This window comes from Mauremys reevesii, linkage group 3 (assembly GCF_016161935.1).
Source record: "Mauremys reevesii isolate NIE-2019 linkage group 3, ASM1616193v1, whole genome shotgun sequence".
Taxonomy (NCBI): Eukaryota; Metazoa; Chordata; order Testudines; family Geoemydidae; genus Mauremys; species Mauremys reevesii.
Genome location: NC_052625.1, coordinates 113,828,181 through 113,854,059, shown reverse-complemented (window position 1 = coordinate 113,854,059; position 25,879 = coordinate 113,828,181). Strand labels below are relative to the sequence as shown.

The 25,879-nt window shown below is 40.6% G+C and overlaps 1 protein-coding gene and 1 long non-coding RNA gene across 9 annotated transcripts in view; one reads left to right on the top strand and one right to left on the bottom strand.

Annotated features, from left to right (window-relative positions):
* PTPRK (protein tyrosine phosphatase receptor type K) overlaps positions 1–25,879 on the bottom strand; it is a 581,996-nt gene that overhangs the window by 531,572 nt on the left and 24,545 nt on the right. For 5 of the 8 annotated variants that reach the window (XM_039529026.1, XM_039529027.1, XM_039529028.1 and 2 more), the window contains exon 1: positions 1,683–1,726. The exons of the other annotated variants lie outside the window; for them this stretch is intronic. In XM_039529026.1, coding sequence (XP_039384960.1) covers positions 1,683–1,711 — 29 coding nt within the window. In that variant the 5' untranslated portion in view covers positions 1,712–1,726. Of the gene's footprint in view, positions 1–1,682; positions 1,727–25,879 lie in introns of those variants that run through there. 8 annotated transcript variants of the gene reach the window in all.
* LOC120400451 lies at positions 1,939–24,856 on the top strand. Its single transcript, XR_005595819.1, has 5 exons — positions 1,939–2,036; positions 2,580–2,719; positions 11,530–11,608; positions 13,041–13,061; positions 24,763–24,856. It is a non-coding gene; the product is annotated as an uncharacterized LOC120400451 (long non-coding RNA).

The following is a 25,879-nucleotide window of genomic DNA, read 5'->3' as shown; positions in this document are numbered from 1 at the left end:
TGCAATCTTTTTCCAGACAGCTCACTAGTACAGTCAAACTTCTTGGAAGATAACTCCATTGAAATCTGCGCCAAAGATGTACAGTCAGATTAAGTAAACATGCATGGAATGTAAAACACCTATTCATTGTTAAATAATCTCCTTGGAAAAAAAGCCCCTTGTTACAGATACAACAGCTTCAGTTTTCTGCATTTTTATTTTAAAAGGAAGTGTCCAGTTGGATTTAAAACAAACATTAAAAGAAAAACCTAAACTCTAAGAACAAATACATTGTTTCAATTTACACAGAAAGCCTGTAAAATATCCAAGTCTTACAATGGTGTGAAAACATACAATAGTATAAGTCTTTTGAAAATAATACTACACAAAGTAAAATTCTAACTGATGCAAGTAGAGTGGTAGTAAATCATTTTTGAGAAACATGACACCTTCGCAAACTTTAGTTAGTGTCTTACTATCACCACTTCATTGGCAGTTTCACATAGTTATCTTATAAAACTACAAAAAAAACCTTGCTTAATAAGCCAAAACATTATAGCATCTTTCAAACACTACATAATTTAAAATATCACCCAAAAAGCAATCACTTTATGATGCCAAAAATATTAACTTTATATTTGTACCAGTTTCTACCTTTCAACAGGAGAGTAAATCCAACTCACGGCAGAAAAACTGCAAAAACTCTCTTAGCGTAAGTGCAGGAGAATGGATTGTGGGTTTTCGGAGAAGGGGAAAGAACACAGGTTACATAAGGTTATGAATTGAAAAAATTAAATCCAATTTCTTGGTCCTCTCCTGGGTTAGTTTTCTACATTGAAAAATGTTCTCTAAGCTTTTGCCACAGGCAACAATGCCATGATCTTGAGTATTAAAAGACCTGCCGAAAAACAAATATGACCTTTAGTAAAGCAATCAAGTCAAATTTATATATCCCAACAAAAACAATTTGGAAACTTGAGTCAATTGAATAACAGTTCCTGGCTGGGAACGGCCAAAAGAAAAAAGGAGGTAGAAAAAAAAAAGTGGCCTGTAACTACTATGACAATGTAAATTGTCAGTAGAAAGCATATAAAAATGACAGCTAAGCAGAGTACAGATATTCCAAAGTACCAGCAAACACTGTCAGAAGCATTTTCCAGCAAAATCTGGAGAAAAAAGTAATCTGACAACTGTTACAAAAACATATTACCCTGTAATGCAACATCACACCTATTACATAAAATGTAATGTAGACACAAGTTTGCTTCATTACTGCCTTTTGAAAAGATTTTTTTAAAACCATCTGTAGCCTTTATTTAATTGAATGAATTGATAGTTCTGTGGTAAATTACAGTGAGTCCAGCTCCTGTGATGCTACGGTTTTAAATCAATAAGGTAGAAATCACCCTTAGATTTGGAGGCTCTAGGAACACACAAACAACAAATACAGTAACCAGAAACAGTTATAATGCAAACAAGATTTTTTACTTGTAAGTTGTTACACTCACATACCCATTTTCTCAACCTGAGAGATCCCAAGCAATAGCCAACGCTGTATTCATCCTCACATACCCAAAGATATTATAGAGTCTGGTGGATCTCTCAGCAGGTGGTCATCAATAGAGGGATGGCTCTTCCTGGGGTCTTCCCACCCTATCCATACAAGGGAACCCTTTTATCTTGTTATGAGGATTCCAACCTACTTTTCCTTATCTATACTTCCACACCACATAAATCTTGGGGTGCCTAGCTCTTCATAGGTTGTCCTGTTAGTTCCCCTTTTTCTCATGGACATTTATGTACATATGTTCCCATGGTAACACCCAGCCAGAACAGAACTTTCTGTGATGTTACAATCAGGTATCCTGCAGTCTGAACGGGTACACTGAGGTCTAGATGGGTACATTGTGATATATTTTCCTGGATCATCACCTACTGGCACATCCTTTACAGTAATCTTATGGGCATAGGGTCATCCCTGGATCACCTACTCATGTCAAATCAGCCTAAGCCTGAGGCCTACTGTGGCTGAGCTGAAACCTTGCAGGCCTTAGCCTGTAGGTCTTGCATTACTGCTCTACCTTACTTTTATATCTAATACACACTTGTCACTCCTAAATACTTGCCAATCTAATATTCCTACAATCCTATCCTACTTATATCTAACTTTTATACTGTATTCTCAAAGAGCATCCCATGTCTGAGCACTCTGTTCACACATACCGAATGCTTACACTAGTTTCTGCCTTCAGAGCTGCTAACAGAATACTGCCCCCAATACCTTCACTCACCCTAGCCCAGTTTCACTTCTAATTGCCGGTAACTTTTTGCTGTTTAAAGCAAAAAAGGAGCAAGCGATTTTATGCTCCTACCTCTGTCACCACCTCCCTTTCCTCCTCTCCCACCCCCATTTTGAAAGCATTCCAACCAACTTTCAAGTCTATCACCTCACTCTAATCACTACCTAACACAACAGGGTCCAGCCTGTCGCCCTCAAAGGCAATTGTGTTAGGAAAAAGAAAAAAAATTAACTACAATTTAAAATGTGTTCCTGGAGCTGGGTCCTCAGATTCTGATTTTTAATCTATCCCATTTCAAAGGGAAGGTAATCGAGGGCGCAGCTTTGCATGGCTTCTCTCCTGTAACACCAAGAACAACTCTGATGCTAGTTGGGTTGCTGTCCTTTTCCTGCTGCAGCTGCTCCTCTGCAGGCTGTCTGCTACATCACAAAGAAAGAAGAGTAAGTATAGCTCTGGTTGCTCCACTGCTCACTTCCTTGGTCTGGCTTTTGAAGTCGCAGGAAGAACAGGACATGACCTCAACTGGCTCTGTTTGAGTCTGGGGAGTATTTAGCAAATGATGGCTCCCTTCCCCTACACAGCCATCAAGGGCAGCCCAGAAGAGAGTTAAAAAAGAAGCCAAGAAACCACCACCAGTTTTGGCTTCTTGTGTACTCTGCCTGTGGTGCAGGTATAGCAGAGTCCAAGCTACCCTAACATATACCAGCTAATCTGAATCCCCCAAAGGACCATCTGCCAGCTGGAGATAACCAACGTACAGTCCACTGCACCCACTCCTCTTCCCCACCCCCAAGAGGACCCCATATCCTTTAGGTTGCAAGGAGGGAGGCACAGAAGCCAGCTCTATACCTGTTAGGAATTCACCCAGAGTGGAAGAATTTTTAACTGGGAAAATGCAAGTGATTTCCACTCCTTCTTGGCTGTCTGGATGGTGAAAAACAATCAAAATAGGATAGAGAATCTGCCCTCAAATATTGATTGAAGCTCCCTGGCCTTGAAAATGTTGCATACCACTAGTCTCACAATTGAGTCCTGTATTCACCTGGTGGACACCAAAACAGCTCAAAAGTAATCTTCATTTGCATGACAGATTACAGGTACCTCAATTCCTCCTCCCCTCCCACATATACTTTAAAAGCTTTTTTAATGTAAGGCCTCTAATGTTCAGAATTTGAATTTGGATTAGCCTTCTCCTGTTTAAGCATGACAAAGTCCAAAAGAAGGAATATTGCAGTTGGCAATTTATTCATATCAAGGGGTCACTGTTTGTCAGAGTATAGCCTGGCAAAAATATCCCATTAACAGAGTTTTATTTCAACTATATTATTAAATCTATAATCAGTATATTAACAATTCTAAAAACCGCTACTCTCATACCCAAAATATTCCTTCTCCGTGTCTTTACTCTTGGGGCCTCTGAGCACACAGGTTTTTGTCCAATAAGCCCTTTGATACCCTACAGGAGCTCAATAAAAAGTATAAAAATTAATGCAACGGAGAACTGCTGTGTTTTTAAACACCTAGGAGTAGATTCTGATCTCACTGACTTCAACTAAGTTACTCTGAATTTATATTTTATGTACCCAAGATCACAATCTGGATCCTAGCCCATAAATTACTACTCTTTATAGCTTCGTTAAATGAGCTTTAGGAAACAGAACAGTTCTTCAGGGTGCCGGGGCAGAGAGGGAGCAGGGGCAGTTATGCTATACGATTTTTCCTCCTGTGTATGAACCAATGCAAGTTCTTGTCCACTCTCTAAGTATCTAGATAGGAGATTATTTCCTTATTCTTCTCGGGGCTTTTGGATAGCAAAAGGGTTTGATTTTGTTTTCTCCTCTTGCATCTTCAAAAAACAGACTCCATAGGGAAACCAAATCCAGTTTTTAATAATTCAGTATACCTGGTGTATGGAAAACTTCCTGGGATTCAAAAGTTACTGTTTTAATCAATAAAAGTTTTACAAGACTGGAATTCAGTGTTAGCTATTAACGTAACCCAGTTCTTAATTGTTTTGTGGTAGCAATATTTATTTGTTTTGAAATTTTATTTAATGTTCACAATGGCTAGCCTGACAATTGAGAACACGTACGAGTCTTCCATTTATCCTCTAATACTAAGGCAACACAGGAAATGCAAGCGCAAACTGCCCCATTCCATTTTGTTAGTGTGCCTGTTTGTGAAGGGATTGCCTAACAGGCAAGAAGGAAATTTAGCCACCATGTCCATTCCTTGGCCTCCATGACCAAAACTGTTAATTAGTATTAATTGTGATGGCATTTTTGTGTTCTCATTTCACATAAGCTGCCTAACAGAGGTCACATGTTAACAACTGAATGTACACCAGATGTGAATGTGTGTCCTCAAGGTGAAAGGTTCTGTATCCCATTACCTATCCCCTATAACGTTAGTATGAAATTTGACATAAATGCTAGGTTGGCCACCATGGATTCATATAAAAAGCTTTACAGCAAGTTCAGTGTGACAAATTAAATGGCCTAGAAATGTGCTCTCATGCAGTCAAACCTATGTCTCAAATTTATGCTAGACAGCTTTCTATAGCTCTGTCCATCAGAATTTAAGTGCCTTGCTAACACTCGGAACAGCAGAAAAATCACCTCTTAAGAGCAAGAGAGCCCCAGGCAAAGGCAGGAAGGGAAAATATCTTCATATTGATGTACAGTTTCATCATATTCATCTCAAAAACTAGACAGATGACCAAAACCAGCAATGACTACAAGGACAAGAAAACACACAGCAGAAAAAGTATCAAGAAAAGAATATATAAGTCAGACCAGAGGGATGTTTCATTAATCCCTTAACGATTAAACTTTAGACAATGAAGTCTACCTTGATATAGCTTTGATGAACAATTCTGTGTGGACAGAATACAAAAAAAGTCTGAGAAGTCTTGTGTTAAGTTCTTCAGATAAAAAGCCCCAATATAGACACTATATTTCTATATGAGAAAATCATAGTGTGGTAAAAATGTTTTTATAAATATAAATATCAGCTTTAGAGCCACACTTCAGAAACTTTCAAGTAGAAAATCAAGTCTTATGACAACCCTCCCCTTCGAAAATCTTCACTTCTACTGGTAAGAAATCTCCCATTTCAAGACCTGAATGGACCATGAAATATTGGACCTGCAAATCTATTGATTTAAATGAGTTTTGGATAAGACCCGGGGCCAAAGCACCCACGAAAGCTCATGCTGCAAAACGTCTGTTAGTCTATAAGGTGCCACAGGATTCTTTGCTGCTTTTTTAAAACCGTAAGTCATAAATATGGGTGTAGCATAGCACAGACTTCTCAGAACATGAATGGAAGTGCAAAAAAAAGTCCCAAAAAGGAACTAATGTGCAAATGGCAGTTTTCATATCGTGCTAAACCAAAGTAAATTTATACCAGACACCTTAAAGAGTATTTATTCCCAATGTCTCCTGTGCCAGAGCTCTTCATTCAGAGATAGCAATTTGGGGATTTTTTTTTTGTTGTTTGAAGTACAGTACTCAAAATATGTTTCTATTTATCTTCTAAACAGAAATAACTGAACTTCTTTTCTAAGACCTTCCAAAACAAATCATTTCTGAGCAAACACACATGCAAAAGGTGTCAAATTCTGAAAGGTACAATCAACTGAAAATAGGGGATATAATAGGAATTATAAGGGAGGCAGCGTAGCCCAGTGTATAGAGCACTGGATTGGGACTCAGCTTCTTATTCTGTAAAATGGGGATAATGATACCTACACCTCCTTTGTAAAGCACTGTGAGATCTACTGTTGGAAAACACTATGCAAGACCTAGCTATTATTATGGCAACCTTTACTACAGTGATCATTATTAGTTCTTCTCAGACTAGTTTTCCTAGTGGAAGGGTACATCATTTCCTGCTGCAACTGTACTTTTCAACCTTTTCCAAAAGGTTGCATCTATTTACAGTTACTGTACAAATGGAAGTCAAACAGCTTCCATGCCTAGCTAAATTAAACACTCAAAGTTTTAACCACAATGTATATGACTAAATGCTTGAAGATTCCAAACTGTTGTTAAGGGTATTTTCCAAAATAAGCAGCCCACAAGCAAACACACTGAATTAAAAATGTCTCTAAAGCATGAAGTGCATTCAGAAAGATCAAGTTTGTTAATGGTCTGCTATTAAATGTTTCAGCTACCTATGGGTCAGGATTAAAGGGTATGCTACTTTAACTTGTATATTTGTAATTGAAGGGAGAGACTCTCTTAAGTACAGCAACATCAGATTGCTCACAACAACCCAAGAAAAGGTCAGGGAAAAGAGTACTTGTGGACATGCAAACCGTAAACCCTCCCATAATTAATGTTGCAGTGAGGATTAAATGTAACAAGTGCATTGCGTAGCAGCTGCACATAGAAGTAATTCTTGATCCACATCAAGACTTTGTAAACCAGAGATAAATATAGCCTTTCCTTAGATCTGCTTTACCAGCCACCAGCAAGAGAACTGATCCTTCACTCGCGGGCGGCAGAAACAATAGTTGCAGTGAGCCATCAATCCTTTTGATGTCATCAACAGATTAAGTTGTACCATTTCCAGCTCCTGGTAGGGTGGCACCATCTGAACTGGTGTGAACTATTCAAGTGAGAACGGTAATATTATTTATCGCAATTCAATTTTACACCAAAAGCCTTATTTACAATAGCACAAGTGTAAAGTACATGTTTGTACTATAAAAAGGACTTACCTAAACAAGAGAAAAAACAGGAAACAGTTTCCTTGCAAATGACATTCATCATTTTTACTGAGAGGTGAGTAGGATCTCTCATTTCACAAGTGACAGAGGTTGAATTTATCTTAATGAGAATACTTAATTTATGCTGGAAAATGGTCAACTAAATTTAAAGTGTTGTGTTATATAATATTCAGGCAAAAGTTGTGGGGTTCCATGCACACTCTCAAATGATAGAGCATTAAAGATAACTAGAAACAAATTTAAGAACAGAGTAATTAAGCTGATAAAGAATAAAAGGAGTCTCACCTTTGTTTTAAGGTTACTATTCAATTATAGAATTGTAAATTATAGAAAGAGGAAAATTTAACATTCCAAAACATCTGTTTGTATATCTGTTACTTGCTTTTTGCCAAAGTATTTTCTACATTCCTTTTCTCTTGTCTGAAAATGCATACTGAGTTCAGAGCAGTGAGATCCCTAGAAAGTAGAGAACCTGACAGCATTGTTATATTATATTAAATATCAAGGTATCAATAACTCACTCTTCCTACACACAGCAGAAAAACAATAAAAGTGACAGAAAAGTTCAGATTGAAACCTTTATAATCGCTAAAATCCTTAAATGTATGCCATTAATGTTTGTTTTAAACCAACTCCCCACACTCCAATGTTAAATCTTGTTTTTGTTTAAAATAGAAGTGTTATAAAAGAGAATATAAACTCATGATCAAGTTGCAATCTTAAAGGATTTTAATTCTAGATAAGTACAGAATACATTTCTGGGCAGAAGCACTGAATGTTACACTTCAAAATAAAAGTATCTTTTACAAAAATATCAACAGAATGTGGGCCATAAACAAGGCAAAACTAGCCCCTTTTTTCTGTATTGACCATTACATTGTATTTAACGTCTGAGAATAGCGTGCATTCAACTGTAGTAATACATTCCACAGCTGATTGTACAAAGAACATTCAGCAAGTATTAAGTGTTAAGCTATGACAGATACAGTAAACTGATTTTCAAGCCTGGCCTTTTTTGGGCCAACTCAAATTTCAAAATGGAGAGGAAAGAGTAACTAGCAAAATTGCAGTGTCAAGTTGCCCTGCTCTTGTGCAAATAAACTATTAATGGTCCTGGGGAAAAGGACATAAGGTAAATGGATTATACTTGAGATTCTGCTCAAAGTCCTTACTAGTATTTAAAAAAAAAAAAAAACCATTTCCCATGACCCCAACAATTACACTATAGACGCCACTCAACAGTTCAACTATTTCTACAGATGTGAGAACTTAAGTTATTCCATTAGCATATTTCTTAAAGTGATTAAAATTACTAAGTATATGTAATTCAATGCAAAAAATCTAAGTTAAGCAAATGTTAAGGTACATAGTCAAGATATGTCAAAGCTAAGGTTACATGTGCAACCCCCCACAAATTCAGCTACACAACAGAACAAGGAGTAATGGTCTCAAGTTTCAGTGGGGGAGGTTTAGGTTGGATATAAGGAAAAACTTTTTCACAAGGAGGGTGGTGAAGAACTGGAATGGGTTACCTAGGGAGGTGGTGGAATCTCCTTCCTTAGAGGTTTTTAATGTCAGGCTTGACAAAGCCCTGGCTGGGATGATTTAGTTGGGGATTGGTCCTGCTTTGAGCACAGGGTTGGACTAGATGACCTACTGAGGTTCCTTCCAACCGTGAGAGTCTATGATTCTATGAACTATTTCAACTTTGAAACTGAGAAAAAAAATATAAAAAGTAAAGAATAATTTTCCCTAAATTTTCTCATACTCAAAGCAGCTCAACTATTTTTGCTCAAACTTTTATTAAGAATTATTAATCTTTGGGAAGAGACAAAGCCTTGAAAATTTAAGGTGAAAAGGTTCAAGTTTTGTGAAGTTGCAATCAAGGAAGAAGGGGAAGCTAGCATGGAAATGTTTATGCAACCTTAACTGAAGTCACTATCTTTCTCTCTGCATTACATAAACTACATTTAACAGCATTTCCTCATAGAATTGTTCAATGCTTTGTAGCAACAGGACACTATTAGAATATTCTATATAAATTGTAACCTATCTTCTCATAATTTGGGCTGCTACCATCTTTGAAAAATCAAGACAGTTTTCCAGAGCATTTTGAATGGCAATCATTTAGTAATCAAATCAAGAGGGGAAATATTTATAATCAGAAAGATAAGTAAATATTAAAGAGGTTTTACAGTCCTGAATTTTGTGGAAACAGAGAGGGGCAGAGTACATGGGATACAAGTTAAAGCAAAGTAAGAGCGCGCGTGTGTGTGTTCGTGTTCTGCTGCCACCTGCTGGCCACAATCAGATCTATTTAAGCACAAACACAACTAAGGCTGTATTATTTTAACGGTTTTCACAAAAATACAAAGTTGACAATTTGTCACGAAAATCAAAATCTTTGGTAAAAAAAATGTGAAATTCAAACTTATTGCCAGCTTTTTTTCTTCCCATGCAAATAAAAACAGGCAGATGGAGATGAGAACACAAAACCAAGTGCACTGAGGTAGAGATGAATGCAGGAGGCAGACAAGGATGGTGCCTTGTAAGGAATGAGTTGGCCTGCTCTTGGGCTGAGTCCATAGACCAGAGCACAGAAAGCAGCAGCGGAAGGAAGCATAAGACTCCCCCAGAGAATATAGTATGGTTTTCTCATAATATGGGGAGGGATACACATCTCTGTCACCTAAATTCTTTGGTTTCCTTCTCGATATTCTCACTGGTCTAGTTACCAAGGCAGGTGCCTTTGTTTCAGCAGCCTGGCCACACAAGCAGCTCCCGTACAGCAAGTAGGACAGACGGACAGTGCCTGCTTGCTTTCCTGCTTGGGACTGAACTATTCAGATATAGGTGGGTGCAAGACTGGTTGGAAAACCGTTCCCAGAGACGAAGTGAGTATTCACCCACAAAAGCTTATGCTCCAATACTTCTGTTAGTCTACAAGGTGCCACAGGACTCTGTCGCATTTTACGTCCCCAGAGAGTAGTTATCAGTGGTTCACATTCATGCTGGAAGGGCATAACAAGTGGGGTCCTGCAGGGATCAGTTCGGTGTCCGGTTCTATTCAATATCTTCATCAATTATTTAGATAATGGCATAAAGAGTACTCGTATAAAGCTTGCGGATGATACCAAGCTGGGAGGGGATTGCAAGTGCTTTGGAGGATAGGATTAAAATTCAAAATGATCTAGACAAACTGGAGAAATGATCTGAAGTAAATATGATGAAATTCAATAAAGACAAATGCAAAGTTCTTCACTTAGGAAGGAACAATCAGTTGCACAAAAATCATTCTGGGATGTATTAGCAGGAGTGTTGTAAGTAAGACACAAGGAGTAATTCTTCCGCTCTACTCCATGCTGATTAGGCCTCAGCTGGAGTATTATGTCCAGCTCTGGGTGCCATATTTCAGAAAAGATGTGGACAAATTGGAGAAAGTCCAAAGAAGAGCAACAAATATGATTAAAGAAAACATGAGCTATGAAGAAAAATTGAAAAAATTGCATTTGTTTAGTCTGGAAAAGAGAAGCCTGAGAGGGGACATGATAATAGTTTAAGTACATAAAAGTTGTTAAAAGGAGATGGGAGAAAAATTGTTCTTCTTAACCTCTAAGGATAGATGACTTAAGAAGCAATGGACTTAAATTGCAGCAAGGGAGGTTTAGGTTGGACATTAGGAAAAACTTCTTGTCAGAGTGGTTAAGCACTGGAATAAATTGCCTAGGGAGGTTGTGGAATCTCTATCATTGGAGATTTTTAAGAGCAGGTTAGACAAATAACTGTCAGGGATGGTCTAGATAATACTCTGTCCTGCCATGAGTGCCGGGGACTGGACTAGATGATCTCTTGAGGTCCCTTCCAGTTCTATGAAATGGGCGTCTGGGGAGAGGACAAAACTCAAGAACTTCTAGACTCTCCCCAAACCTCTAGAGAAAGCAAGGCTATAAATAGTAATGTTTTCTCATGGTGAATTTTGCCTTTTTTTTTTTTTTAAATACTCCTTGCCTCCACTTTTTAATGGTTCTCTCTCTCTCTCTCATGGCAAACAGGCAGACACCATTAACAGATGTGGCTTCTCCTGGTGTAAACAAACAAACCTGGTTCTGCTTTAGAGCAAGAGTTACTGTCCATGTATGCATACAATTTTGAAGCAGATGCAAAAGATTTTAAGTCAGGACATTTTTCTCCCCTATTTCCCACTCTACTGTAGAGAAGAACATGTGTGTCTGGGTATACAGTTACCATTTTCTCAAGTAGTCCAGTTGATCATAAAGAAAAGCTACAAGTGATCACCATTTAGAAGCTTCAACATGAACTGACAAGAGAAAATCGGATTCTTCTGCAGGCTACACCATGAGTAAACAGATGGCTGAAAGAGTGGCACAAAAATAATGCACCAAGCCACCTTTTTGGTCACACTTAATATTAGGGTTATCTTTATAAATAGTCTATAAAGGTAATAAATGATTAATAGATAAGTGACCAATCTGTATATTTTATGAATTCCAATAGGTTGCTTGTAATCTTGACTTATAAACATCTATAATGCCTTTGTCTGATGTACTTACCATCACCATAACACATACTACAGGTCTGTAACATGCTTATAACTTCTTTTAATTGTTTAACTCTTATATAAAAGATATATTTATAAATGTCTTACCAAGTATTACCACCTTTTATTTGTTAGAAGTGTAACCCCCAAGGAGATTACCTAGATTCCTGGAGCTCTGTCTGCCGGCAGCTCAGGGAAGGGGAGCCAAGGCAAACTCAGAGTCTGCCAAGCAACCACTAGGGAGTGAGATGACCCTCCCAGGGAGTTCAGGAAAGGGGAGAAACCATTTTGGAGTCTGTCTGGAGCCAGCCAGGGCAAGGGAGGACTGGCTGTGTGGGGAGCTGGTGAGTCCCAGGCCTGCATGCAGGGTTTCCCCCTGAGAACAGGCCTCTAGGGACCTGACAGCAGATCCCTCAGCTGGGTTTTTTCCTTCCCTACTGATGATTCCCAATGTGTAGCACAGGAGTCCCCAACGCAGTGCCCGCGGGAGCCATGCGCCCACATCCTGGTCAGCGGTCCAGCATCCGCCGAAATGCCACCGAATTATGGCAGCATTTCGGCAGCAACGCCTCTCGATGACGCCACTTGCCGCCAACAAGCAACGTCATCGAGAGGCATCACCGCCGAAATTTGGCGGCATTTCGGTGGATGCTCAACTGCCGCCACGGTCCTTCGTCTGGCACCTGCCAGACTAAAAGGTTGGGGATCACTGGTGTAGCGTTTGCTGGGAAGTTTCCCCAGCCAGGTTGAGTTCACCCTCCAGCTCCCTAGGGGAGACCAATCACCACATGGTCAGCTCTGCTCTGGCTGCTAGTCCAGGGAAGCTGCCTGCTGAGTGTGTGACTGGAGGCTGGGCTAGGAGGCTATAGTTTGGATGTTAGTGTAGTTGTATAACCTACACCTTGAGCCCTGGGGTGAGGGGAAATCCTGGGACCGATGCAGCCTGATTCCTGCCTGAGGAGGACCCCTGCCAGCAGACAGCAGCCCCTCTGTAGTGACTGAGGAGTCCAGCTTCATCTTCAAACCTGAGGATCATTCATGGAGTTTGTGAGTGCACCATCTGTTAGTTAGTCAGGAAATCTGTTTTGGGGACACGCTACTCCCTGAACTGTGTCCTCAAGCCAGGGAGTAAGAGTTTGAGGATTTTATAACCTGCATATTACACCTGTGGAGTGATTTACCACCTTCTCCCACTTGTGAGTCCTTTGGGCTGTACTGAACCCAGTCAGCCACACTGCTAAACCACTGCAGAGAAGAATTCTGTGGTTATAGGTCATCAAGGGCCCCAGCAAAGTACGCGTACCAACGGGACAGTAATTTTACATTTGCTAAATCAAGTCATGGGTATTTTCAGTGTGGGCACCGGTGATCCTAAAAATAGCGTTTCACCCGATTATGTTGTATTTGTCTCCTTTTTAATATAATTATTGTGTTGAATGTATTTTTGTGTGTTTGTGTTATTTCTTAGAAGTCTCCAACTATCTGGCAAGTAAGTGGAGATTCCTCTGGAGTTAGAATTTTCCGCCCAAGCTGCCCTGGTGACCCTGCCAGGAAGGAACGAGGGGGGTGGAGGCACCGCCAAATAATTTCATAGGAAAAAAAGAAAGAAGATTCACCCTGCTGAGTGGGTGGTGGGATCCAAAAGAACCCAGACCTGTCCATCAAAACCTGTAAGCGGATTGGCATTAAAGGAGGTAACCTGGTGGAGAGGGGCGCTACACAAGTATTTACATGTATAGCATGGGTAACCCAACTCTGCATTCCTGCCTAAAGACAGCTAATTTCTGCTTTCTTATGACAGATATTCCAGAGCCTTGAAGTTGATTTTACTGAAGCGTATTATTGAACGAGTTATCTTTGGACTATGAGAAAAAAAACTAAACAAAGATCCATAATCAGAAGTGAATAGAAGTTAGAGATTTCTTTGGAGGTCTACTGAAAAATGTATAGTTCTTTATAAATCATTGCCCGGCTGACTGCAGCTTTTAATGAGGATTTATGAAATTTAATGTTGCCCCGTAAAATTTGCCACTTTGTTCCATGAAGAACAGCTTCCCACACATTTCCCGCCCCCGAAAATTAAAACTGTCTTATGTCGTCCCCCAGTAGCTACCATAGGATAAAAAGCCTTTTCCTTAAATGTTTTGGCGAAGAAGCTCCTAAATTCATCTAAACTCCCCTTGCTGCATGTACACAGTTTGGCCTTTAAATGACAATGGATCTTGACCCAATAAGTCACATATTGCTACTCCCTGACAGAAATTCTAACTACATAGTCCATTACAGTGGGACGTAGAGTTTCCCTACACCACTTTATTTAAAAATACTGAAGACACCTGAAAACAAAACCATGAATTCTAATGTGCTTAGATACCTGCAGTTCCTACTTCATTTTCCTCACTTACATTCTCCACACCCTCCTTAGATAACTGCTGATCCATGCACTGGTTTGTCCCTCAGATAGTAAACTCTTCAGGGCAAAGGAATGTGTCTTATTCTTTGTTTACAAAAGTGCCATTTACATGTGCAATACTATATAAATGATTAATAATAGGATCCGCACAAATTGTTTTAACTGGTTTGGCCAGTTTAAGCATGTAAATGTAGCATCTGTGCCAAACAATGCAATTTAGACTCACTCCACGTCTTGGCTGCTCGCTGATTTCTGAGAAACAGCAGAGTAAATGTGATAGAATCTCATCAGATTCCCTGCTGCTACCTAAAAGTTACAGGCCACTGTAGCCAAGAAATTCCTAACAGTCTTGTAAATTTCAGTCTGCTACTTGTAGAACAGCAGAAGTTACAAGGGTGAACTAGGGCGTCCAAAGACAGATCAAGGAACAGAAAGCAAATCTAGAGCAGTTTGAAGCTCAGCCCTCCTCCAGCAGCTACAAAGGGTGATTGAGAGAATGAGAAGCAACTGGAGGGGAAAAGGAAGAAAAATTAATAATCTATAAACCAAAACAAAAGCACAACTGGCCCATTAAAATAAAGGACAGCTGCCTCTTGTGAGGCCTACTGAAACCCTGTTGAGAGGAAAGAGGTGGTTGTGCACTGGACTTGGACTGAGGAGATCTCAATTCTATTTCTGTGTTTGCCACAGGACTACTGTGATACCTTGGACAAATCACATCACCTCTCGGGGCCTCAGCTCCGCATCTGTAAAATGCAAGGAGGGGTGGAGGGAAGGGTGTTATGAAGTCAAATTGATTAATGTTTTGAATCATTCATATACCATATTCATGAGCATAAAAGACTCCAGTAAATAAGACAGATAAATTTCCGTTCCCAGACACTAAGAAGAGGCACATTAGGGCCCAAGTCTGTAGCCCTTGAGCCACCTCTATCCTCAAGGACTAACTAGAATTTCTTCAACAGAAAAGTCTGATGCAGGAGTCTAAGGATATGGTGGGCAGCAATCGATCCAGCGGGGATCGATTTATTGCATCTAGTCTAGTCGCGATAAATCAACCCCCGAGCATTCTCCCGTCGACTCCCGTACTCCAGCGCCGCGAGAGGTGCAGGCAGAGTCGACGGGGAACTGCAGCAGTCAACTCACCGCGGTGAAGACACCACAGTAAGTCAATCTAAGCATGTCGGCTTCAGCTATATTATTCACATAGCTGAAGTCGCGTAACTTAGATTGACCCTCCCTCCCCGTCCCCAGTGTAGACCAGGGCTAACAGAGATCTGACAAGATAGCCTAACATTCTTGATTTTGAAATATACCTGCTACAGCATTGGGCAATATTCAAATCAAGGATCCTGGAGATCCAGAGTAATTTTGATCTCCAAGTAAGATAAGAAGAATTTTAGAAGATCTAGAGTTGTAGTTCTAGAAGTGATTTTGTAAAAAGAATTGAGGAAATACTGGTTAAAGAATGCCCTATCAGGAAACTGCATTTTTTAACAATTAAAGAAAGATATTTTGTTGCTTTAACTATCGCACACTAAACTTCACCGTTCCCTTTCCTACCTGCAGCATCCGATTTCCAGCATCTTTTCACTGATTATAAGCTTTTAGGGAAGAGAGCCCATCTTCGCTAAAGGCGAGTCTCTAAAGGTATGACTATACATTTTAACAGTGACACTGCTGACCACAACATAGTGTAACGCCGACAGACCACGGTCGCTGGCATCAAACCTGGGACCTCTGGAGCTTAGTGCATGAGCCTCTACTGCATGAGCTAAAAGCCAACTGGCTGGTAGCTGAGGCGGCGGAGCAGACTCATTAATTGCTCTCTAAGTGATCTTGGTGCCACTATATGGGACAGAACAGCACACCCAGGAGGTGTGTGGGTTAAATTAGCACCTAGACTAGGCAAGAACAAGATTAACTCTCACCACAGCCAGCTAATGTTTTAAAAACACAACAAAGGGCAAAATCATATTTAGCATCGTTAGTTAACACAATTTTCCCAATGTAAAGGAGACCTTAAATGTCACACACAACCAGTAGCCCTCCCACATCACACACACAATAGGGAATTTCCAAAACTCACCCCCCTTCCTGTGGTCTGCCTTTATTTGTAACTAAAGAAGGAAAGCCCAAAAGCCAGACTGCACTTACAACAACAAAAACTTTTCTCAGCTAGATTTCTATTTCTTTATAACCTTCTCTTCTCAGAGAGCCACTAAATCTCTCATACCACCATGTTGGATCTCAAGAGACTCAGCTGGCCTGGCTTCTAAGGTGAATCAGCAAAATAGCTCTGCATCTTCCCCACATTAATTTACAATCTGAAACCCAGACCTATGCATCAGTACTGATGCTATAGTTTATTAAAAAAAATTAAAATTAACATTAAATTAAATGTTAAAAAACCACCCTCATGCCCCTCCCCAAAAGGAACACAATAAAAAGATTTTCATACCACTAGATATATTCTACCTCCAATTTCCCCAATGGCATAAAAAAGTATCAGCTAGTTTTCTACATCAGAGTGTTGGGGGTGTGGTGGTTTAAAGCACAAAAAGCCTTTGAAACCCGAAGCATAGGGTCACATGCCAAGTTCCGAATCACAACACGATACAGGATATTATTTTAAAAGAATGAAGCCAGAAAAAACAAGACTGTGAAAGTGATTTTATTGTTGTCCATGGGTAGCTTGTCAAAAGTATATACTATCATGCATACCAAGGTCAGGAGTGAATATGAAAAGAGCTATTTCCTGACTAATCTTCTGTAAAGTAAACTTTTAAAGGCCAAAGCAGCCACTGGTGAATGGCTTTTCCCAATGGCTCTAGTAAACACAATCATGGTAGGATGCTAATGGACGATACTGCCAGTAACACAAAAAGGCAATATGGAGCATTCCCTCTCCACATATTTCTGTTAATAGGAGTATCGAAATGACTTTAATTAGCATAGTTTGCTTCAAATCTTTGCATAAAACACATCAACAATAAAACTCAACAGTTACAAAGAGCCACTTTTTGTACTATACAACTAATAGACTGTGGCTCCTTATCACCCAACACTACCCTGTTTTCTCCTCCCACAAGAAAAAAAATTGTTCAGAAGTACTGTAATTGGAATCTGGTTTGTATCTATGCAACATAATGTACATGAAACCCATAAAAATTGAAGAATGATTAGAAAAAGTAGTCTGTGCCTCTATATAATATTTATAGGACCAAGAATTCAGACAACAGTCTCTGAGCCACAATTAAAAGAATAATAATCAGATAATAAACACTGATCATTTGCATCTTTATTGCCATCCAATAATAAATACCAGCCATATAATTACAACTGAAGCATGTAATTAGGAAAATTTATTCCAATTAGCTGGCACTTACAGGTTAATATTTGTATAGACCACTGAATTTTCTTCTGTTCAGCTTATAACATACAAAGAATGGGTAACATTTGTATACGCACCTATTATTTATTATAAAAAACACTAGCCCTAAATTCCTAGATAGAAATCACACTGTTAGCCTTTACAAAGTATTTATTTTGTCAGAGGCCTCCCACGAAATCACCTTCTGTAAAAATAAAATTATTTCATTTAACTGTTTTTTTAACCTGCCCTTTCTAAGTCTCTCAGCATAAAAATAATGTCATCAGTAACAGACTGTCTCCCTCTCCCTAGATGTCTAACAATTTCTGTGCATTCAAGAGGATCACTGCAAGGCTACATCTACTCTACGAGCTCTGGGTGCAAATACCCTGCTTGTGTACACATACTGGAGTTAGCTCTCGTTAAGCTGGCACAAGTATAAATAGCAGTGTAACCACACCAGCATGGATAGTGGCAGCAGAGGTTCCGATGGTTTCAGATGGGTTTGTGCTCTGCATGGCGCAGCCACATCTCTGCTGCTACTACCTGTGCTCCTGCAGCTATACTGCTATTTATACTCCTGCCAGCTCAATAAGAGCTAGCTTCAGTATGTGTACACAAGCAGGGTATTTGTACCTCTAGCTCATAGTGTAGATGTAGCCAAAGACACTCTCTCACAAACGCAAACACCCCCCCTTTTTAGGTCATGTCCACAAAAGTAAAAGTGTTTTCAACATGCGTTAACACACACGCTAAAATCCTAGTGTAGGAAAGGCAGTTGTAGTTTTAACATGTTAGCTGGTTAAGGTTGAGGTACACACACAAGCTGTAGACTTGTCTTCCCTATGAAAAAAACTAGAGTTAGCAACATGAGGTAAAATCCTAATGAAGACAAGGCAGTCTAGTTTTCACATAAATTATCAGTTGAGTTAAACCCTACGCACCCCTGGAATTTTTTATCTCAACCTACTACAAACTCTTGCCTTCACTAGGATTTTACTTCAAATTAGCTAACTGGAGTTAGGAACACACCGTTTATCATAGCTAACAAAAGGCCTATGTCAGTGTTGAAAGACATGCCCTTTTTGCAATGAAGACCTAGCCACAGTATTGTTACCCTATCATGTTCATTGATTGCGAATTATCTCGTTAATAAGGGCTATTTCTAGACATTCCCTAAACTTTTTTTCTGGCAATACAGACCTAGGGTAAAATACAAATGTTTGTATCCTAGAACAGACATTTGAGGAGTGTCCAGACTAGCCTTTAGAAAGATGTTCCTGACAATCAATTCAAGGTTAAAATCTCTAGTGAAGACAATCCTTTATGCTGTGACAAGAACATTCTCTTCCATGGTTTATATTTTGGCAGGTATTGTAACTACACCATGCTCTCCTTAGTAAAAGATTTTCAGTAAATTTCCTAGTATAATTAACAGACTGCCTTACTATAGTTAAATAAATTATCCAAAACTGGGCAGTCAAATTCCTGACACTGACCTTTTATTTCATTGACTGAAAAAAAGCCAGCAGCACTGTATTTGTAGTGTTCTTAGTCCAATAAGAAAGCTTCATACTGTTTGACAGCAACCTTTTAAGCAACCAATTAAGAAGGGGCATCAATAAACTGTGAAAAAGAGGCCACAGTGGCTGTAACACAGGGTTTAGGATGCCTTCACCTACAACATTAACTTGGGTGACTGGCAACTGGGTCAGCCTAGGCCAGGTGTGAGCAACCCCATGTTAGTTAGCGTCCCGTCCCCCCCTCAGGTGCCTCACTCACCCATGTGTGTCACTAGGACTTCTGCGGGGCATATCCCGTGGTTCTTTGTGCTTCGCTTCTTCCCTAGTGAATCGCGAGAGAATGTGTCTGTCCTGAACACAGGGGGGGGGGGGGACTAGAAAACTATCATCACTCAAGTGGTTTAGCCTGTGTCCCCACTGCAAAGTGGATGGTTGCCAACCCAGCTGAAAGCAGAACCTGGGTTTTTAGCCACAGCCCCTGACGAAACAGCTAGCCCAGATTGTAAGCACCCAGGGTCGGCTCTAGGCATTTCACCGCCCCAAGAACGGCAGGCAGGCTGCGTTCGGCAGCTTGCCTGCGGGAGGTCCGCTGGTCCCGCGGCTTCGGCGGACCTCCCGCAGCCGAGCCTGCGGGAGGTCCAGAAGCCGCGGGACCAGCGGACCTCCCGCAGACAAGCCGTCGAAGGCACCCTGCTTGCTGCCCCAAGCATGCGCTTGGCGTGCTAGGGCCTGGAGCCGCCCCTGTAAGCACCACCAGACTCTGGTGAGAAAAGTTTGTGTGTGAACAGGAATGGGGTTGTTAGAGGCAAATCCCATGTAAGCGCCCAAGCTAACACTGCAGTGAAGACATACCCTAATCTTATGGTGTTAAGAAAACAATCTGGTAGGCAGGCAGAGGACACAGTCATTTTAAAATGACAAATCTTATCAAATAAAGAGATGGTAAACAAAGAAATTTACTATGGGCTTCTACTAATTGAGAGCATTAAACCTACTAGTCTCCAGGATCAATCCTTTAAGACAAGCCTAGTCTCCCTCCACCAGACAAAGAGAAGAATAGAGAATGCTGGGATTTGTACATGGATACTATCCCTGGACCTTGCTTTCATATCAGCTCAGGCTTTCATATCTGCCTCTGGATACCAGCAATCTAATAAATTCAACTCCACTCTCATCCCTTACTAGAAAGCAAGAAGGGAGCTTTCAGTCTTCAGCCTGATGGCTACTTCAAAGGGAAGCTGGGTGTCCTCCAGTCTCATAGTTGCTCTGGCAGAGTGGGGGAAAAAGAGGCAGGCAAGAGAGAAACGTCTCTGCTATCCTACCTAACCCACAGCTGCTGCTGCTTGAAAGGTCCTCCCCACTAACTACAACTCTAATGCCTGCCTCCTGCTGCTGCTTATAGCATTCCCAAGCAACAGCAGCATGAAACTGAAACTGACAAAAAGCATGTCACTTTTGTCCAAGAGGTTCTGAAGAGCAGCCGTGAAACTAACCAGAGTTAGTTATTTCATACTGCTGCTGTTCATAGCTTTGCCAAGTAGCAGAACCACTGAAGCTCTCTCAATACAGACATAGGAAGACATTATTGCACCAGCATATATTCAGTTGACATTCACGAACTTTCACAACCAAAACACATGTAAGTGTTCCCTGACACACTTTAAAGGAAGCTTAAATTCTGTGGAATTCAGTGGTTTAGGCTCCCTGCACTCCCCACCTGGTGAGCAAAACTCTGAAGATTAGGTGCCAGTTTGTTTTTTTCCTTTCAATAGTAAAAGCAATGGGGAAAAAGCTCAAGAATCAGAATACAAAATAAATTTTTTAAATACAAATAATATACACCATAGCAATCTATTTTCTCATAGAAACATGTGGAAAGCATTTTATCCACACATTTTACTATGGACATTTTGCATGAACCAGGGATTACGTGTAGATAAAGGAAGGTTATTTTTAAAAGTTGATCTGATTCTGGTGCTTATTTCCCCGATTCATACACAATAATATCCACAGCAACAAACTTCCATGAAACAGGCATTACAATTTCAAGTAAGTAATAAGAATATGAAGCCTAAAAAGTATCTTGTTTTGTTACTGCCCCCAGTAATAAAACGGAAATAATTACATATAGCCAGGATTGTTTCTAAACAGTATTTTGTTTTTAAATTTTTCCATTCAGCAGCAAACTGCTCTGTAAATTACCACATTGAGCACATTAAGAGCCTCTTAGCACAACTTTGCCTGAAAACACATCTTCACACTTCTGATGTTTTTGCCCTCCGTGTTCAGCTGTATATAATATACATAACACATAAGGCTAAATAGTGAACTGTGAATTCAACGTACCACTTGACAATGAAGAGAGCCCCAAGGCCCCTGTTTGCAAGAATAAACCAAATCATACTAATCTGGCTCTAGGAATTTAAAGACTGGTATCATATTGCAACTGGCTACATACTTAAACATGATTTGCTCCTCAGGTTTTTCCTTCCATCTTATACTGTCAGCAGCGTTAATCATCTCATTCAGGCAGCACATACAGCTGCTACACCAATTCAAACAAAAAGTACTCAACGCTGTATACATACACACAGTACTACAGTGAATTAACCTGAATTAACTTAGAACTATGCTAACTAATTCAGTTTTCACTAGTGAGTTGTAAATCTTAATACTGTGCTTGAAAGCTTGTCTTGAAAGGTTTTTGTTGGATTTCTTTTAAATAAACCAAGAATGAGAGAGAGACTTCCTTAGGAATGTGAAGAGAAGTTTAAACTAGAAACCACAGCACTTACTCTAACCACTACAGGACTAGCCAAAACATTTTCTGAACAGGTTGCCTGCATCTGCAGAATTAGATGAAATGAAAGAATGCAGGGAACACTAATTAAAGTTACAGCATTTTCCCAGCAGTTCAAGAGAATGCTTTAAAAGGTGTGTGTTCTAATCTACAAGACATAATAGGTCTAGTATTTTGAAAAAGGATTCAAAGCACAGAGCAAAATGAAATATTAAGTTTATTGGCCTTATTAGAAAGGACTGGTGCTGATTAAAATCTTCCCCTTGCAGAATAGTATATCACACATTAGGGACTTCTGGTGTCACAGCTATGCCAGTCAGTGAGTTGTGATCCCTGACTGACATAGCTATTCCAGTGGAAGTCCCTAGTGAAGACTTAGGGTATATCTTCACTACCGGCCAGATCGGCAGGCATCGATCGAGCCAGTGGGGATCGATTTATCACGTCTAGACTAGACGCGATAAGTCGATCCCTGAGCGCTCTCCCATAGACTCCTGTACTCCAGCTCGTCGAGAGGCGCACCGCGGTAAGTAGATCTAAGTACATCAACTTCAGCTACATTATTCACGTAGCTGAAGTTGCGTAACGTAGATCGATCCCCCCCGCCCCCAGTGTAGACCAGGCCTTAGTTATACCAGCAAGGCTGAGCTTTCATCAGTATAGTTTATTTCATTGGGGCGGCAGGAGGGGCTTACCATACAAAGCACAGCTCTGCCATTATAGCTGCATCCACACTAGGAGGACCCCTATACCAATTAAGTGTTCCTCTTGTTGACATGGCCTGTGTCTTACACATTTTTAAGGACAGTGCAAAAATCCCCTTGGGGTGACCAACACATCTTAAGGAATTTCCCCTTCTCAGTGCCTCCCCATGAGGCTCTCTAGTATTCTAGGCAAACCTTCTTTATTCTTAAAGGTAAAAAGCATTGCAGAGAAAACATTTAAACAACAAAAGAACCTGCATGCATGCTAGTAAGCCTACCAGAGTTCATCCCAAATCTCACACGGACTCTAGAAAGTGTCTTTCAACACCCCACCCTAAGGCTTCCTTGCGCTTACAAGTTCATCAGAACTTCAGCTCAGAACTAGTACCCAGTCCCATCAGGCCTCAGTAGATCAAGCCCTGCCAACCCCACAGAATGGTCTGAGGTCCTCCATGGACCAAGGGTCCTGCCTGTTTGCCGGATCAGGAAGAAGGCCGAGTCAGCCTAAACTCGGGGGGGGTTAAGCCAAAAATCTTTCCCTTTGTCTATGGGTCTCTGGAGAATCCAGTTTGAACCAGTATATGTATCTCTCTCCAGGGGGCTTCTAAGGCTGATAATGGAGAAACTTTATTAGCATCCCCTCCCTACTAGAGAAAGTACCTCCAGGTCCACACCACCACCACACAACTGTATTTTTAATACAATGTCCTCCAAAGGTGTTAACCCTAATTCAACAAGGCTTAATGAAACTCAACAAAGCTTAATTCCGTAAGTTTATTCGGTAAATTACAGGATATTGTCAGTCTTTCACACCTACTCTTGCAGTGGTCAATATGCTGCAGATTTTTGTACCGATGTTGTTTGAGGAAAGTTGGAGGCTTTGGTTGCTGGGCAGGAAACAGTTGCAGCTTTTGGTACAAGGGTACCTTTTTGGTACATTTTGGGATTGCTGAATGGGCACATTAGCTGAACGTTTCTGTTAAAATGATCAGCAGTGAAAGATAGTATTTGTTCAAAGTGGTGTCATGGTTAGGTTTCAGGATTAACATCACAACAAATCAACAGGACAGCTGAACTATTGTGCCAAGGCTTCTGCAAACTCAGGAAGACATCACTGCACTATGTATCTTAAGTTTGTTTTTGTTTTGGTGTTTTTTGTGGGGGGTTTTACAGTTCATTCACAACAATGTCAACTAGAAACAGTTGGGGAGCTTTTGGGGTTGGAAGAGAAGTTAAATGAAAATTCCAATTCTGAAGCACAGTTCTGCAGCATAGAGTAAATTCTGTAAAAAAATTCCTTGGCCACAAAATACAAATAATAGAGGTGGCCTTGTTCAGAGTAACCCAAACAATATATTCTGGAATATATCTGCAACATTATTTTTTATTATTATTCATCTGCTTCTAAATAGTTAATGCTGAAAATACCATTAGAATGATGAGGAAATTGTTCTTCTGAAGAATTCCAAAAGTTGGTCTTAATATAACATGCAAGTTAAGTTATCACATGCAAAAGTATATTCTTTAGCTTAGCTCTCCCCCATACAATACACTTGTTTACATGTTGATGTCTCCATATAATCACCTCAGAGAAAATACAGCCACAGAAATGGCTCAAACTAGACTTCATCTCTCATCTCCACATGGACACCGAAAAATTAAAATGAATTAAGTAATCCCCTTTGAAGAGGCATTAAACTAAAGTGAACTACGGCCATTTGACTTCTGAATGAGAGCATACACTCAGAGATTAAATGTGCTTTAACTTTACACCTTTAGTTAATTAGTCCTAACATCCTGAGTGTTCCCATGTAGACAAACCTCCCTTACGAATACTCTGAAAGAGCATCCTTATGAAATCCACACACTTCACATAGCTATCTCTGAATTGTAGAATATAAGCATAATATCCTAAGCAAGCTCTCCCCCCGCCCCCCTCTCCAAGGATTTAGGAAACACCTGCACTCCAGATTAGAATTAACACCTTAGTAGATTTATGAGGGCCTCTCTGGATACTCAGTACTTTGAAAGGTAATTTTAAAGAAAGTAGAGGCCAGCCTTGACAGCAAGAATCATTTAACAGACTTCTACATTGTTTAGTTAGAGACTGCATGGATCAAGAATCATTCCCCTTAGAGGAGTTAGTTTGGATTCAAGCCTCTCAACTGGGAAGTTTGGATTCAAGCCTCCTTAAGAGGAAAGTTCTGACTTCAACAGCTAGTTTCTACTTCAGCATAGCTCACTGAGGTCAACACTATACTCCCTCATTTGGGGATTATATCAATTAGCTATGTTGAGGCGAAAAGTACCATACCTTGTCTCCACTAAGATTTTACCCTGAGATATCTATCTTGACATGAAAATGCTTTATTTGCAGTTGAGAGAGAAGCGAGGAGAAACCCAAGAACCAGGGACAAGGCTCACTAGACCTGCCTCAAGAATTCATAATAATCAGTGGAAAGAGTTCCCAGCCCACTGTATTGTTAAAGGATAGTTACAGGCATTTTTACACCATGTCATCTAGACATGTTCTTGGAAGGGTTAGAGGATATGGTGGTAAAAATGCCAGTGTTCCATATATGTTAGCACTCCCACTGCTACTACTACTGGTGGAGCGGTACCGATGCTGCAGCAAGGACAGAAGTTTTAGAAAAATGACACTGCAGACACAGCCTAGATGTACAGGTCACCACCCAGCTAGCACCTGTGTCACACGAAGACTCATACATAAAACAATGCGAATCGGAGAGCTCAGAATTCGAGTACGAGTTTGGCTGCAAGCCAATCCTCTGAGACCATTCAAGGAGAGCTGTCAGAGGAAACTTTTCTTCTGAATAAACGGTCTTGTTTTTTTTGTTAAGCCAGTGGGTAGCATTTTACTTGATCAAAACTGGATTTGGGAAGGAAGTGGTGTCAAAGTACTTTTGGCTATATTTGTGCAAAAAAATAAGAGACTGAGAAGAGCAGAATAAAGAACAAATGTTTACATATGAACATTTCTGAATCAGTTAAAGCAGTGTTTCCCAAACTTGGGACACCACTTGTGTAGGGAAAGCCCCTGGCAGGCCTGGCCGGTTTGTTTATCTGCCGCGTCCGCAGGTTCGGCCGATCGCAGCTCCCACTGGCCGCGGTTCACTGCTCCAGGCCAATGGGAGCGGCTGGAAGCGGCGGCCAGTATGTCCCTCGGCCCACGCCACTTCCAGCAGCTCCCTTTGGCCTGGAGCAGCGAACCGTGGCCAGTGGGAGCCGCAATCGGCCAGACCTGCAGACGCGGCAGGTAAACAAACCGGCCTGGCCCGCCAGGGGCTTTCCCTACACAAGCAGCGTCCCAAGTTTGGGAAACACTGAGTTAAAGGGAAAGGAAGAAACATTTTAAGTAACAGTGGGTATGTCTACGCTGTAATTAGATAGCAGCAGCTGGCCCATGCCAGATGACTCAGGCTGTTTAATTGAGGTGTAGATATTCTGGCTTGGGCTGCAGCCTGAGCTCTGGG